The following is a 17,495-nucleotide window of genomic DNA, read 5'->3' as shown; positions in this document are numbered from 1 at the left end:
CAGATTTCATTAACCATCCTCTTCTTGTTTGTTTGGAGATGCATGTGCTTGATACATTAGAGTGAGCATCCATACGACCTGAATGTTAAGTGTTTTTCATCACCTTTCAGATCATGACACCTTTTGAAGAAAGAAAGTCAAGTCAAGTTTTTAAGCCTGCAACCATGGATCCTGCTGTTGGCAGAAGCGTAGGCTTGGAGATAAATACAAACAGATGTTTGGAGTTTATTTTATGAAGGGAATATTTTCTTTTCAATGCCCATATTGACATTGACGGGTGTTACGTAAAGGCAGTGAGACTGTACCCACCGATGATTAATTTAAATGTCTGCACAGCTTGAATGAATTGCACACTGCGTACAACTGATACCCAAATACAATCAAGACTCTATCGTTGATCTTTTTTATTTTTTAACAGCCCTCTAAACCAATTTCATAGTGGGTGCTGGAAGCAAATTTAACGCATATAAATATAGGACCAAATTTTGCCAGCTGCTAAAAATGTGTGCAACTCCCACTGACTTCGGCGAAAGCATATGCATATGGGGGCAGAATCCAACCCTTAGTAAATATGAAATTATTACCAAGATAATAAAATAAATTACTTCTGTGGTGTCAATTCTTTAATTCTTTACAAAGTTCCTGACTTGAATACGAGAGCTGTTAATTAAAAAATGTAGGATTATTCCCATACCCATTTAAAGCTGAATTATTTGGAACATTTTTTTCACAAGATGCTGTCAGGAACAGCTTGATTGCTATCTATACTCTCTCAGCTCCTCTCTGCAGCAACATTAGCAGTTGTCACATAGAGGATTATGAAGTCTCAAAACCTCTCCTTATAAAACTACCAATTTAAAAAATATAAAACTGGTTTCATACCAATAAGCTTGATATTGTTGTCTTCATCAAGCAACAGATTTTCTATCTTCAAGTCTCTGAAAGAAATAAAATATTTTGAGTGAGTCTCCAAAATAATGAAGCAGCTTCCCGTCACTGTTATCAGTGTATTTACAGGATTCATATATAATTATAATGGAAGAAGCACACGGTTCCCCAGTTCAGAGCAGAAAGCCCCACGCATTGTCTCCTCTCCAGAATTACCAGTGCTTTCACAGTTTCAGACCTATTCTTCGGGCACAAAATTACTTTATAAACACTTGTCAGTACATCCTGTAATTAATCAGGTTCTTCAAATTTCTCACATACTTAAAATTTTGCAGAAATCTTAACACACCGGAAATATCTCAAATATGTGTTTCTGGAATTGGAGGTCACTTTCTCATTACTCTTCACAACCAAAGACTCTTCACTGGTCACAGCTGAAGAATAAAGCTTCTTCTGCAGAGATATTCATTAGGGACTGCAGTGACAGGACAAGGGGTAAAGGGTTAAAACTTAAACAGGGGAAGATTAGATTGGATATAAGGAGGAAATTCTTTACTGTGAAGGTGGTGAGGCACTGGGATGGGTTGCCCAGGGAAGTTGTGAATGCTCCATCCCTGGCGGTGTTCAAGGCCAGATTGGACAGAGCCTTGGGTGACAATGGTTTAGTGTGAGGTGTCCCTGCCCATGGCAGGGGGGTTGGAACTAGATGATCTTAAGGTCCTTTCCAACCCTAACTATTCTATGATTCTATATGATGAGCCAAACATCAGTCCTCTGCTATAGTCTACAAGGGAAACCAGAATCAAATTTCTCTGGGGATGAAGCATACAGACTCCTTACAGAGGTGGTCAGCACTGGTACTCCCACATGCTAGAGGTGAAAACTGGGTCTGAGGGCTTGAGATGACATCCAGAAGGCCAGTAACAAAGCCAAGAGAAACAGCCACACACGTTTTCTGAGTGCTACGTTAGTGCTTTTTCCACTGTGCCACCCTGCTTGGCCCCACAGAACCACTGCTCAGATCAGGGCCTGGACCAGTTTCAGGAGACAGAGGGTAAAATGAAAGTGGTCTCCTTCTACAGGATGACTGACCCTTTTTCCGAAATGTACTTCAGAACATTGTTCACTTTATATATGAACATTCATCACTTAAGAACATGGTTGCACTTTCCTAATGTTGGATATACATGTTCTTACCCAAGAAAAACATCCTAGCGATCACTCACACACACACATAAAAACCCTACCCCAAACTGTACAAACGAAGTATTAAGTATAATATAAAAATCATTTAGGTTGCTACACTTCTCCATGACTTCTACAGTTGGCCATGTCTTTATCACAAGAATTCTTCCCCCACTCAGACTTAAAATATTTCTGACAATGAACGTGCTGGAATATCAATAACTCAGGCTAGAAGCAGTGATGCTTCTCCCAGCATGCTTTGGAAAAATCTGGATAATAAAGCCATCAGCTATAATTATGGGAAGTCAGTGACATCCATGGTATTTTGCCTTTGCAAGGCAAGTGGAGTAATGAAGGATGCCCCTATTACAGATGAAGATATAAAACTTAATAAAGTAAGACAAGTAAACCAACCAAACCAAAGTACTTCCACAAGAAAAGACAGGGGAAAGAAAGAAAAAATAGCTGTGATCAACTCCAAGCCATTTTTTAAAGGTTCCTCTTTGTTTCATTTTATGCCCATGCATTTCAAATAAACCTGAGGCAGACAACTACTTGCAGGTAGGATGCCACTCACTTCATCACAACAACCACAAGGACTTCTCCAAACAGATGTTTCTACATGCCAGTGAACATTTCTTGTAGATTTTCCTTGTGTCTCATGGGGAAAGAAATAGGGGAAATACTCTGTAAATCTACCACAGGAGAATACTTTGCAAATTTCAGGTATCCAGGGGCAATATCCAGGCTTTCCTGGAGTGTTTACCTGAACACATCCTAAGGAGAGGAATGCTTTCTACACCAGTCCCCCTCTTGGAGAGGCAACGTAACTCAGACAATAAAGCCTCAGAGACAAGAGGAGGGGATCATGTTCCCTCCCCTGGCAATAACCCAGTGTGTTAACTTAAGGAAACCAGGCACATTAAAAGTGACAGCTAATTTTAAATACCATGGCAGAGATGCAACCACATGTGGCCATGTTTTGACTAAGACACAGCTGACGAAGAGCCCGCTCTCCAGCCCTCCTCCCACAGCAATGGTGAGCACAGCTCAGGGCTGTGCATCCCATAAGCCCGGTTGGGATCCATGGTGTTCCCCTCCTCATCCACAGGAGACTCCATGAGCCCCGCATTCTCCAAAAGGAGCTTCCCTTGTAAGGCAACCACTGCTGCTGAGAAATGGCTTCATATAAGGAGGCCATGCCCTGCCAGATGGATCCAGACCAATCCACTTCTGCCTTCCTCCACTGCCAAAAAAGGGCTTATTTCTTCACGTCTCATGTCTTTATTGCTTGCAGGTGGAGGTTTTCACAGACAGTGCGATCAGCCTCTAGAAAGATATTGGGGCCGGGAATTTAACAGGAGAGACTGCCAAAACAAACAGTATAGGGAAGAAGAAAAAAAACCCAAACCAGCCAAGAAAAAAAACCCAAACATGAAACCCCTAAAAAACAAAACTAAACTGAAAACAACAGAAGCACATGGAGCTCCGGTTGAGGTCATACACTGCAAAACTCAATACAACGTCCCAAAGAAAGGAGAAGGACCACTTGGAAGCTCAGAGCAAACATTAGCTAAGAAGAGGTAAGACTTTAGAAATAAAGGCAAGGGAAGGGAAAGATGACCACTGTAAGCTGAGGATAAAAGACCTGCAGGCAATTAGAATAATAAATGAGTGACAAGGGCTAAACATCAACACAAGACATTTAAAAGGATTCAAGGTTACAAAACCCTAAAACTAAAGGTAAATATTACAGGATATTTTAAAGCTATCAGAGGGAAAAACTAAAAATTTAAATGTGGCACCAGTATAGAGTAAAATCAGACCTGGTTAATTAAAGATGTTTACCCAAATGTCTGTTCTCATGAGATTTGCTGGTAAGTGGTAACTGATCTAATAGTCCATATGCATCATATTTTGTCAAACCATGTCAATGTGAAAGCACTTTTGATTGTGAGACTGGAGCAAGACAACAGGTTTTTACTCCTTGATACAAACTAACTGGAAGATTCCACTTAAGAGGTTCCACTTAAACTTGAGAAGAAACTTCTTCTCAGTGAGGGTGACGGAACACTGGAACAGGCTGCCCAGGGAGGTTGTGGAGTCTCCTTCTCTGGAGACATTCAAAACCCGCCTGGACACATTCCTGTGTAACCTTATCTAGGTGTTCCTGCTCTGGCAGGGGGATTGGACTAGGTGATCTTTTGAGGTCCCTTCCAATCTCTAACATACTGTGATACTGTGATACTTGAACCAGCTTTAGAAATGTAAAGCGAAAGCATGAGAAACCAAACCAGAAATCCCCAGACTAAGCCATAGTTGGTGCACTGCTGCTGTGCAGATGTGGATGTGTGGACAGGCACTGGACAGGACACCCAGGCAGCCCAATCCCCTGCAGCACGCAGAGATGGCAGGACAGCAGAAGTGCAAATAGAGCCCGTGTGTCTGGACAAGATCGGTGGCCTCAAGACAGAAGGGTTATTCAGTGAATACTTTAGGTGACTTTAAAGATGCACCAGATTACCCACTATTTCTTTTTGACAAAAAGTGCAGCAGTACAATCCAATTATATACCTGCTTTAGGCTTATCCTGCAGACAGGACTGATTTCCCTAAGCTTCCTAAATACTTTATTATGTCAATATTCTCCAATTTAAACGTTAATTATTTTTTACAAAGAGGCTTATCTCAGCTGCTGCTTTGTTTGAATGTTTACATTAATTCATTGCAATGCAAAAAGTAGTGCATTGCACCCAAAAGTGCTAGGGAACCCTGAATTTCATGCACTATACTATAAATCATTTAACAAAGAAAAGCAAATTTTATGTATTTTAGTCAGTGGAGTTTTTTGAACATTTTTAATAGCTGTATACTGCAAGGAAGAATTATCAAGGAAGAACTACTGCAAGGGAGAGTTACCAGCTACAGAAACACAGTTGCTGGAGACCTTCAGTTTCCCTCCTTGAAGTAAGTCTGATCTTTTTCCTTACTGTCGCAGCTTCTCAAAACCTAGGACTAAGCGTGTTTTAATTTCCTTTAAGCAAATTTTTGGCATTCACTGCTGAAAAACTCCAAAATACCCTCAGTGATCAAATACTATAGGAACACAAATTTTAGTTTTTCTTGAGGAGTCTGTTTCCTAATGCTGAGAGTGTCTAACTATGGTATAAGTTAGGCAAATCTGTGAATAATGAAATCACTCAAGAAAGACCAAGCTGCATGACCACAATGTGGAGAATCAGCATATATTTATGCCTTGTCAGCTTGTGAAGCTAGCAGCATACAGTCTACTTGAAAATAAGCCTTTTTCATCAGATGGTTTGTCTGGGAGTTTGTTCTGCTGTCGATGGAGATGATCTGTCTCTGGCTTTGCTTAGAGCTTCACAGACCACTTTGGAAACCCTAAGTCCAGCCAGTGCCTCCACCAAGCAACACAAGCCTGCTCCACTGAGCGAGCTACCCCAGGCTTCAGCTGCAGGCTCAGCGTGCTTTTGAAAGCAGCTTATGCGGTGCCATTGCAGTCATCAGACCGCAAAATCAAAGTTTTTGCATTTTGCACTTCATTTCTTGTCTGGAGGAGGAGGGATGAGCAGGAAGGTTTTACCAGCAAGCAGCTACAAAGCAGCCATTGTTAGCTGCTGTCTCCTGCATATTATTTTTAATCAGAACAGCACCACAAAAAGAATAATCACTAAAAAAAAGAATAATCACTAAATCACTCCTTAACTACCCAACCTGGAAGCCCACTTTCCAGCTCCATGCAAAAGCCGGGGGTGAGTTGGAATGGTTGCAGAGATTTGGGTTCATCATCATGTCAATATACACTTCAAAGGCTTTGTTATGAAAATATTAGTTATCGAGCCTGATTCTTCTATCAGTCACGGTGTCACTGAATTCAATGTGATTGCCTCTATAAAAGAACAATTCAGTCTATTGTCTTCACTAAAATGATGTTTAGTTTGTTTACAGCAGAGTACTGCAAGAGAATGCCCAAAGGTAATTTTGAAATCTAACATGAAATAGAAAGGCAAACCAGCTCTGCACTTCAAAAAGACACTTTTTTCTGTAGCGCAGGATCTGTCATAAATATGGCATCAGCAGGCAGATTACTGGCACTTAAAATTGATAGGATGGAAGTTATCAAAGCCAACATGACAAAGTAGTGGGTACCAAAGCAGGAACCCTGTAGGACCCCGAGCAACTGGATCGTATGGCAGGACCTTCCTCTGTTAGGGAAAGAGATCATGGGGAAATACATTAACTCTGCTCAAAACCTGTGGGGTTTTTTGTGTCTTTCAAAAGAGCTGATCTGCTTTTAATTACAAAATGGCAGTGGAAGATACAAATATGCTGCCATGAAGGCAGAAAAAGGGGGAATATAGAAAGCTATCTTTGCTACCAATACATTATTAAATTCTTTTCTTTGACATCCTGACAGTAATTGCACTGAATGGGATTGAATTTTGTTAAAATTACTTTAAAAGGGTTGTTGAGAATTTCCTGTGGGATGCAGTGGCAAGCACCAAGGCTTTCACTTAATTTTCTCTGTTGTCCTTACACTCCCAAGGGGCTTATTGTTCATCCTGCTTTTTGACAGCATGAAGGCCTATGTAAACACCCTCTGAAAAGACAAAGCTTCACCAGATACTGCCATTTGGGTTTGTTTTCCTCTGTCAGAGGGAAAGATAAATATTCCTACCTGATTCACAGCTGAGCTTGTTGCAAGTATATTTTTAGCAACCAAGCAGCTTTCCTGATAGAAGGAATGAAACACAAATGATTACATGAAATTATATATAGAATAGTTACTTTTTTTTTCAGTGAGCAGCCAAGGAGTTCTGAAGCCTGGAAGACCCCTCACTGAAGACGTAGCTCCTGCACTCGGGAACTTTCAGTCTTCATCCATTGTAGCAGATAAAATATTTGCAATTTAAAATACATCTATACAGTCAAACATGAGTTGGGTTTTTTTAACCTTTCTAAATAAAATGAGGTTTCTTGAAGGTTTCGTCTGTTGTTTGTTTGGGTTTTTTTTATTTAGGCTGTCAACACATTAGTGCTTCTTAACAGAAGCATTTCCATTGAGTTCTGTGTCCCAGCTCTTCTCCAAATATCAGAGGGCTTTTCTACCATGCCAAGTCTTAACAGTACATCATGAAGCTCACCAAGTTATGTTCATCAAATAATGTAAGCAAATTTCATGTAACTTACTTCATCTGGCTTTTTTTTAACCTGAGTTATAGAACAGGGTAAGTCATCTATATTAGTCCCTGAATAGTGCAGACAAATCCAGGAATTTTTTGTACTAAAATCATCAGTGAACACTTCTCAATGTTCTGCCTCATTCGATGTGAATGATGAAAGCATCTGGAGAGAGACAAACAGCAGACCACTTTCTGGCCTAGGATGCCATGTTTTGTTTCACACTCACTGAATGCAAACACCCACAGATCACCACATAGATGAAAGTGCTGTTATTTTTACCTGCTTTAAAAATAACAACATAAACGACAACAGAACATTGCCATTTCATCCAGGGTGAGAATGAGTCAGGCTTCTGCAATACTTTTTCTCCTTTTCAGTCTGTTTTTAGAGTTGCCACAGTCAAAAGCCTAGGATTCTGAAGGATAACTCCTGGGGTAACTATTATTCTCTCTCCCTCTTTTGCTCACAGAGAGCTAGGAGAATAAATCTGGATCACGCCACTGGTAATTTTCCTGCATCTCTACACTGCTCTACATACTTTGTTTGCAGAGTAAGTCAAGACATTCAAGGGTTAAATCAGAGAAAATACTTGCAGATATACTGCCTCTGAGCCTGTCAAATTTTATCAGTTTGAGCAGAATTGGACCTGCTCATTATCCAGACAGAAGACTCCCAAAAAGAAGCTCTGTGCCGTGCTGTGATTTGAGAAATAGAGTAGATGGAGTACTCTGCCTTTGGGGTAAGGATTAATCCACTGCCATGGGGCTGGACAGACAGATCTCAGCTGCCAGATGCAGCAGAGCATGTCAGTATTTCCAGGGCTGCTTCCTCCCCGTGTTCACAAAGGTCCCTCACGCTTCAGCCTCTGCGAGCTATGCTGTTCACAGAGACAGCAGAGAGAAAGAAGGGTGAGGCCCAAAACAGCTGTGAGCTTGCAGCATCTGTATGGAAACTCAAGTTCCTCAGGCTCACATTCTCTGTGGATCCCAAAGCCTTGCCTTCTTCCCACCACAGTCACCTGTTGATTCTATCTTGTACCTAGTGAAAAAGCTATTTTTGTACAAAAGGTGGGTTTAAATCTTCTCTGAAAAAAAAGGGAATCAAAGCCAAGCCTACAAACCCCCCATAAGCACTGCAGCCACTATGCAGAAGGTAAGTTTTTCAGGGAGAGGAACTGCTGCTGCTGAACTCAATATTGCTGTTAAAAGCTAAACATGATCATCTGTTCCTGCCGGGTTTTTCTCTGCCCATCTCAGAAACTTTGACCTTTTTCCTTCCTCTCTCTCTGTACATACCGGATATCAATTGATCCCTTAAAGCAGTAAGTAGGCTGCTTCTTTTTCCATGCCCCGAACAGTGGGGTTAATAATCTAAAGAGGTCAGCAGGTCAGTTGTTAAAAGCGAACCTGCAGAATAGACCTGGCTGCTCAAATATTTATATTACAGTGGTACCAGAAATTTAGCTTGAGATAAGGCCTTGGTACACCTGATGTTGCATACCTATCCCTAATGGATCACAGGGAAGACACAGACAGATTCAAGACAAAAAAAGCAGTTTTCAGAGCACATGGACTTCCACCAAGACAGATGCACCCAACAGTATTGCACAGTGGTAGGTAGCTTAGCACACAGCTGGGCACAGCTGGAGGAGCTGGCTGTGGGCTGCCTTCAGGCAGTTTGCCAGCCGCCCGCACAGCAGCCCTGTGGAAGGGTATATACAACAGCTCCCCATCTTCCACAGAGTCAGTGGAGCCAAGAAAATTAAGACCTAGACTCTCAAAGTATTCACGTGTCTTAACTCCTACGACATGCCTACATAACTTAAGAGGATGGGACGTACACAACTTGCTCAGCATCATATGGGAAGTATGTGGAACTCCAGACTTAACACCAGTTGGCCCAAATTTAGAAAGCAGAGCCTCTTTCTTGGACAATACCCTAAGAAGAGAAGAGACATACTGGGACCAGTGGTCCACCCAGCCCACTGTCCTCCTGTCTTCACAGTAGCCAAGAGCTCCTGAGAGGAGAAAGGTACAGGGACAGGAAATTACATGTGACACCTCCACCTTTGAGGTGAACTGAATGGTTGCATAGTCTGCTTTGTACTTCACAGTCTTCAAGCTTGCAAGGTCCTGTCAGGCAACATAACAAATAGAAAGAGAAGCAGAAGCAAGGGACTTCCATGGTCCCATTCAGGCCTCATCCCAGCTGTGTCATTACAGGGCTTTAGGCATACCTGAATACCGCTGTATTCAACCACTAAAACAACAGACACAACCACCTCCTCGAAGAAATAGTGAAATGATTCATCAGTTAATATTGGTACAAAGCTTTGAAGAAGCAAAATAGTGCTTACAGGGAGAGATCCCTACTTTAGCAAAGTACAGGCTTATTTTTAAGGACATGGAGTCAGCACGGCCCATCATGTGCTTGCCTGAACCTACACACTTACTGAAGTGCCTTCTGCAGATACTTTCTAACATCTAAATTACGGGCATCTAAACAATATCATGAAGATTTACCAAAAAAAGCTGTCAGGAATATGTTCTTATAGGGAACCTTCCTTACCATAAAATAAATGCCAAAATACCACTTGGAGGCTCCGAGATTTACCAGAGGGAGTTTTTAAGGTTACCTGTGAACTACTCCTGCCCGGTGCAGATGTTCAACTGCCAGGATAAGCTGCCGGATATATTTGCGTGCTTCATGCTCCTCAAGTCTCTTTTTCTCGTAGATCTTGTGCATCAAGTTGCCACCAGGACACAGCTCCATGACAAGGTAGTAGCTGTTTTCAGTTTCCAGTATATCCAGCAGCTGAGCAATATTGGGGTGGCGGATCATTTGCTGGATCTGCCCTTCCCGTCGCAGATTCTTGGTGACATAGGTGTCTTTTTTGGCTCTTTTCTTGTCAATTACTTTCACTGCCACCTAACATAAAAACAGAGAGGGGGTTCTCAGCAGTCACGCAGATGATATATTGCTTTAACCTTGTATTTAAAAAAAATCAAAAGGATGTCAGTCTCAACTGATACACCATGGTTTCAGGCACAACTGCCCACGTCACAGAGAGAAATAGCTGTTTTTCCAACCCCACTGACAGTTTCTTTATTCCCTTGTACAATGACAGACAAAAGTTATTGCAAGGAAATAGGTAACAAAGGAGAGGAAACAATTTCATTATCCATACCCAAACTCTTAGCACACTTAATGCTGGGCACTTATTTAATCTGTTTTCCCAGAAAGTCTTCAGGCTGGTGTTTACAAGTTTTAAGTGTCATTTTTGGCATTTCCTGACTTTGGATATATGACTTCAGATGATAACACTTCCATGGCAAGTTTCTTAAACTATAGCCAAGTGTTGGTTTTGCATGATTAAACAGAATAAAAACATACTATGAAAGACAAAATAATTTGGTACCACTGTCTTGGCACATCCCCCTCCCCCCCTCACCTTTAAAATGTTCATGAAAGATAATCCCCTTGTGACTTCTAGAACTAAGCAACTCTGCAAAACTCTGTTTTTCTAATGCAAGTTCTCAGTGGCACACCTGCTCACAGCTGTCCAAGTCAACTGAAGTCTATCACCAAAGGACATAATATAACTACAAAGGCTCTGTGCCACAGTCTACAACACAGCACATGCTAGTGCCTATTCTAGTGTTTTCCTTTTCATTGCTGGTGCAGAGCGCCACATGAGAACAAAAGGTTGGGACTGGCTAGGATATTGCTCTGTTCTATGCCTAAAGGATCTGGTTCCTTTCATTGTTTTAATGGATTCACTAAATAGCTGCAATAAAAGTATCTTCCTTTTTCTGCCTCAAATTTATAGACACTTATTTATTTATTTATTGGGATCTCTTATTTAGGTTGGGTGCTGCAGACTTCCAGGTCATCTGCACCAGACAAAGACTTAACAGCTTGTGCCAAGCTGAGCAACAAAAGGCACCATGAAATCCTCTTCCCAGGCTCCTCATTTCCTCAGAGCTCTACAACAAAGGAAGTCCTTCACTGCACGCACTCAGACCCTGCAGCTCACCCATCATTACCCAAGTGACAGCTGCTTGCTTGTCAGGATGAGGGGGGAAACATGGTGCTTGGTATTCCTGCATGACACTGAATTTTACATGATGCGGAGCGATCTTGTTTGCGTGGGAACAGGTCCAACAAAACACACAGAAAATGCCGTATCTGCCCCCAGACTGAGGCACAAAGATGATGTATCCGCATCTTTGCTATCTGTCTTGATTTGGCCTTGGAGGATCCCCCACGTTACCTTACTACTACAGTGAGAAGGAATAACAAATGTGGGGAAAACCTCAAGAGTTTTATTTATGCTAGTCTTAACACCCAGACAACACAAGAGGCTTTCCTCCATCTCCAGCTTGTACAACATCCCTCCTCACTGCTGATGAAGTAACTACTCACAGCAAACTACATCACGACGGTCCATAGCACTTGGGCTGGTGAGCTTTGGCAACAAGAAGACAAACTTATTCATGGAATAACACAATGGGTGAGGCTGGAAGGGACCACAGGAGGACATCTAGTCCAACCTCCTTGCTTAAGCAGGGTCACCTAAAGCACACTACTCAGGATTGTGTCCAGACAGCTCTTGAATATCTCCCAGGAAGGAGACCCCACAACCTTTCTGGGCAACCTATTCCAATGCTCCTTCCCCCTCACGGCAAAGAAGTTCTTCCTCGCATTCAGGTGGAACTGCCCATGTTTTAGTTTATGCCCACTGCCTCTCATTCTACCACCTGGCACCAATGAAAAGAGTCTGGTCCCATCCTCTTCACACCCTCCCTTTGGATACTTATAAACATTGATCAGATCCCCTGAGCCTTCTCTTCTCTAGGCTGAACAGACCCAGCTCCATCAGCCTTTCCTCATAGCAGAGATGCTTCAGACCCTTAATCATTCTAGTAGCCCTTCGCTGGACTTGTTCCAGGAGCTCCATGTCTCTCTTGTACATATCTGGCCGCCTTCCTAGCTTGAGAAAGTGCCAAGCACACATGAAACACATGACATCTCCCAGTCCAACTAGCCTTACTTTTATTTTTTATGCAAGCAAAGGAAAGGTTAAATTAGTGAGCATTTTGGTTTTCCTTCGGAGAACAAAAGCCACAAAAAATATGGTCTGGAAATATGACAACAAAAATGGATCCATACCCTTTGACACGAATGCCTTGAATCAAAGTCAAGTTTTATCAGCAGCGGAATTGAAGAATAAAACTAGAGGAGTTGGGCTTCACAGTCTCTCCTAAGAGCCAGAAGTCAGTGCTGCTGAGCACGTTATTAGCTGGATAAATTTCTGCTGCTAACAGATCATCCTGATGAAATACCTTTGATGAAGAAATATGGCTGAACACCACACAGGAGACACCTGCCTGGGTGAAGCCCAGAGCAGCATCAGGACCATAAACGCCTGGAAGCTGCATTCCTGACTAGTCATATTAAAGAAAGATCATTTAGTTGTAAGATAAGACAACAGGTAAATCAGAGCTTAACTTCACCATTTTTGAAAGCCTCAGGTGATTCACCAAGGAAACAGTCTTAAATTAGTATGTTCTTCCATCTAATGAGACGGAACTGAGAAACAAAGGCGTGCATGGACTATTTAGACTGCAAATCATAGAAGTTATTCTGGTGATGTCAAACAAATTCATGGGTTACAGAAACATGAGATGCCAGATTGTTTGCTGGCAGCACAACACTATCTCTGCAAGAACTAAATAAAGATTATATATATATATATAAATATATACATAAAAGCACTGGTACTTTCCACAGCTGCAGGATACAAAACACGGGCTATTAACAGTATGGAGCAGTAATGTGTTATCCATATCGGTAAGTCATCCTCCCCAATTCATTGACTGAAAAAATGCACATTAATACATGTGTCCACATCTGCTGCCTATGCTGAGCACAGCTGTGAAGACGGAAGCAGCCACCTGAATGCAGGAGACATTCCGAGCTATGTGACTACTTGATGACTTTTTCACTATCATGAAGAATTAGTTTTCCATGCTTTAAGAACAACTTTTCTCCTTGATTTTGACAGATACTTGGTCAGGCACCCTACCTATGCCACCTGACAAGCAAGGCTGCTTTCAGACCTACCCTTCACTCCGAGCTACCTTTCCCCTTTCAAGTCCCTTTGTGCCAGGTCCAAGAGATCCACCAAAGCTGACAGAGCTGACAAAGGTAGAAACAGCAGTTTTGTTTCAGCAACAGTTTTTCACATGGGAAAGAGAAGAGTAAAACTATGGCAGATTTTCATCTCCCACACACGGCAGGAAACTGTGGTGTGATACTTCTTGCTCCTGGGACAGACGTGCATGTGACCTTGCGTCCTCTCCTAGATCTGTGCTGCAGCACAGGGCACCTAGGTAATATCTCAAGACAGACAGCCTTCCATCCCCATCTCAGGGACTACTCCAAAAGCCACTGTCTTTAAAAGATCTCTCTATACCCAAAGATGAAACATTGTAGTTGACCCAAACACAGAAGCAGTCTATTAACTTTTATATGGATGTTCTCCATAATACCTTCTAGCTTTTGATCCTCTCTGTGCCTCCCAGGTGTTTTTCCTTACTACTCCTTCCACTTATTCTCCTGTCTTCCTAGTCAATGCCCCTTCCTTTGTACTGAAGTTCTTGCTCCTGTGGAATCACTTTGCTTTCCTAAATGAAATGCATCCCATGGTACAAGGGCCGTGGCAAACAGGTGAGCATTCTCAGGCAGAGCTCCTGTGGGGTTTTCTTACTGCTAGTTTGGGTTTCTTGGGTCTTCCTCTGATTTACAGTTTACCAAGGCATACAGAAGAAATCTAGGGATCAAGCTATACTCAATTACTCCAGGGTGGACTTAGCTAAATATCTTTGATTTTGAGTTTATCCAGAGTTAGACCAAGCTAAGTGAGGACTGAATGTGCCCAAATGCATTTAATATACACAACTTCCTGTATGGTGTAGATGTGTGTGCATACACCTGGAAATTTCACTCATGCAGAAGGAAAGAAGCATTCAGTAGAGAAAATAGTGTAGATGTTAGATAACCATAAAATAAACACATTCGAACTTTCGTAGCCTACTCAAGACACACCAATTATTCAGTTTTGCTCTCTGAAGTTCCAAGTGAGGACATCATGCCTATCTCCTGATCTGAATCTTGGGTCACTATTGGTGTAGAAATAAAAAATAAATGCTAAAGCAAGTAATTACTCTGAATATGTAGCAACAGTGGCACTTGACATTCAACACTGGCTAAACCTTTGCTGTGTCAATAAATAAACGTTCGGGTTGTTCTGTGTTACGAGATAAAAAGATGAGTAATAGGCCATATTTTTGGTTCCCAAGTCCTAGAATTACACAGTTGGAATGAATTACTTTCCTGAAGTTTATGGTGTGACACATCATATGAGCAATTACTGCTTCTCTTGATTGTCTCACTAAAATAGTTCAGGTTGGGCTAAAGTGTACTGAAGCGGAGGTGAGGCAGGAGTGTTCTCCACATAAGAGGAGATGGTGACACTGCTCACAGAATGAAGCAGCTAAAACATCATTGGCAAATACAGGCACGTGTCATCACCCAAACAAAGGCACGTGTTTGACACACACAGGCGGGGGATTTTTGCCAGCTAGTGTTTTAGGAGGGTTTGTGAATCTGCAAGAGAAGGCAGGGGGGTGGAGCTGACTGGCACCAAACTGCACAAAAACATCACAGCGAGGCCCTGAGAAAAAGCAAGAAGAGACAGTTTAAAGGACCAGCTGTTGCCTGGAGAAAGCTGAGAGTCAGGGTTTTGGTTGCTAGATCACTGCTACATCCAGAGAAAACACATTTTACATCCTCTTTGTGAACAGTCATGCCTTGACATGGGAAATTGCAGCAAAGCATGGAAGGTGGCTCACACAGAACTTGAGCATGCCCCAGCATAGCGTCCGTATGTCCATACAATAGGCAGATTTCAAGTGGGACAGCTCCCCAGATTTGTGCCCCAACAGCATGATGAACCCCTGGAGCTGGTGACAGCTCTGCTGCATAGGCAGGAGGAACCTTCAGGTGGTTCTGCATAGTGGCCACAAGTCAAAGTCATCTCATTCTGCTGGCTATTTATAGCCCTGCCAGTCACACTTGGAAAAATCACTGCTCAAGAAGTAGTAGTGCTTTTGTTGGTGAAGCGAAGATGTTTGCTTACCCAGCAGACATGCTCAGTCTTACTGAGAGATTATGTTTTTTCTTTGGACCAATCCTCCCCAAGCTGCAAGCTTGGATTATTCAAGCCATGGTCTTGCAGTAAAAGCATCTATCCCTCTACTTAACTTCTGCTGATGAATCTCAAGCTTTGACCAGTCAAGACACATCATGATTCACTTGAATAAAAAGGAAGTAACAACTGTGTGACCAGCAGTGACTTCAGTCACACAGTACATTAGCACTTGGGGAACCCAGGTCCCAGTTCAGCCTCAGGTTTCTTGCTTGCCAGATTGGATGTCTTTGCACAGGCTGCCTCTTGGCAGAAGGATGCACCTCTGGCAGCAAACCTTCCTGTTTGGCAGAAAACGGGTTTTCTCAATGGTCTGTTTGCCATGACAAAGTCAAGAGGTCTTGAACAACACTTACGTTAAATGCTTGCACTAGAATAGCTTCACAGTAATAACCCCAGCTTAGCAAATAATGTTATAACATGTTTAACTTTACAGAGAACAGAAGATGGCATGTGGTCTTGCAAAATCAGTATATGACATTTTGAGGACTTTTAAGGAGTTTTCCTCACTTACCCAACCACTTGAATTGTTTCCCTCTGCAAAATCTCTCCTAAGTTTAAATAAGAGGAAGGCAGCTCCTGCAGACCTCTGCCAAAAAGAGCTTCAGCTGAATTGAGAGGAAACTGGTTTGAGTAAGAATCCAGCAACCACTGTGTGATGTGGCCAGGAGACCAACATAGCAAAAGGGAAACAACTTCAACTATAAGAAACACTTTTCAGCTATTGGAGGGACAAACACCTCCCTCCTCCCCTCTTTTATTTTTCTGTCTTTTTGTTATTGTTGTTGTTTTGTCTTTTTTTTTTTTGCCACAGTCCACTTCTGGCAGACCTGCTGGAGCTGATGCCAAGCCAGGCAGCAGTGCCGATTCTCAGCACTGTCCTGGGCCACAGGCCATGGATGCCTGCTACACCCTGACCATTCAAATTAAGTTCAGAGCCACAGGCTACACGGTGCAGCTGGGGGACAATCAATGGGAAGGCCTGAGACTTGGACTTCTGCACCTAAACCCACAAACCTTTGCTATCTAGTTTAAGCGTAGCCAGGAGAATGAGACAAAGAGCCAAATGATGTAGATATTTTACAGCCATCATTAGTGCAAGCCCATCTCTGGCATGTTTAATTTTTTTGAAGTGCCCAAGGCAGCTCATGCAATGAACTGATTTTCTTTTCTTCCTTCCATTCAGTGATAGCTGTCTGGCATCACTTGCTTTGTATTTACCACTGTTCTCACCACAAGAATCTGAGCTTAGTTTTCAAAACCAACTGGTAATTTTGGGTGGCCAATTCAAATTATATTAAACAGACCTAACTTTGAAGTCTGCACAATTGTCAGAACAGTCCTGAAAACAATCACTCCAAGGGTATCTGAGTTTGGGCAACTAACCAGCCGGGCATATAACAAACTGCTTTTCACGTCTAAATCCAAGGACTAGAAAATGCCAACTTCATTCACTGGGTTGTGTTCATTCTTTCCTTCAGCTGCTGCAGCTTAGTGAATTTTAGAGTACAACAAAGGAATATTTTTTTATTATGGTAGGTTTCCATATCTTAAGAAATAAAGCACTGAAGAAAAGGATCATTCAAACAAATGCATGCCAGGAATCAGTTAACTGTGCGCCTTGAGAAAGGACCATACATGCTCCTCTCAGGACAGAGAGAAATCACATATCTCCCGTTTGGACTGCTGGACATGGACAAGTCACGACACCATCATAGAAACACAAACTTAACTTTCATCTTGGTCTGCACACAATGAAACTGTAAGAACAGTAACATGCTTGATGTGAGGCATCTGCCACATTACTGTACCACCCCATTCAGAGAACCCATCTGAAGAGGCTCCATGGGTGGCATTTTTGGAAGGACTCCCTTAGGCTATGCTGCTCGGCTTCCCAGCCCACTACCAAATGTTAGCATCCTATTCACCTTTCAAGACCTGCTTTC

The 17,495-nt window shown here is 42.3% G+C and overlaps 1 protein-coding gene across 1 annotated transcript in view; it reads right to left on the bottom strand.

The window, feature by feature from the left end:
• The window catches only part of HUNK (hormonally up-regulated Neu-associated kinase), a gene marked incomplete at both ends in the record, with an annotated part of 54,378 nt that overhangs the window by 25,148 nt on the left and 11,735 nt on the right, over window positions 1-17,495 (bottom strand). Inside the window, 2 exons of the mRNA XM_080612899.1 lie at window positions 883-938; window positions 9,913-10,205. Coding sequence (XP_080469025.1) covers window positions 883-938; window positions 9,913-10,205 — 349 coding nt within the window. The remainder of the gene's footprint in view (window positions 1-882; window positions 939-9,912; window positions 10,206-17,495) is intronic.

This window comes from Psittacula echo, assembly GCF_963264785.1.
Source record: "Psittacula echo genome assembly, chromosome: 3".
Classification (NCBI taxonomy): domain Eukaryota; kingdom Metazoa; phylum Chordata; class Aves; order Psittaciformes; family Psittacidae; genus Psittacula; species Psittacula echo.
Note: the sequence above shows the minus strand (reverse complement) of the source record. Positions and strands in the feature narration are given on the sequence as shown.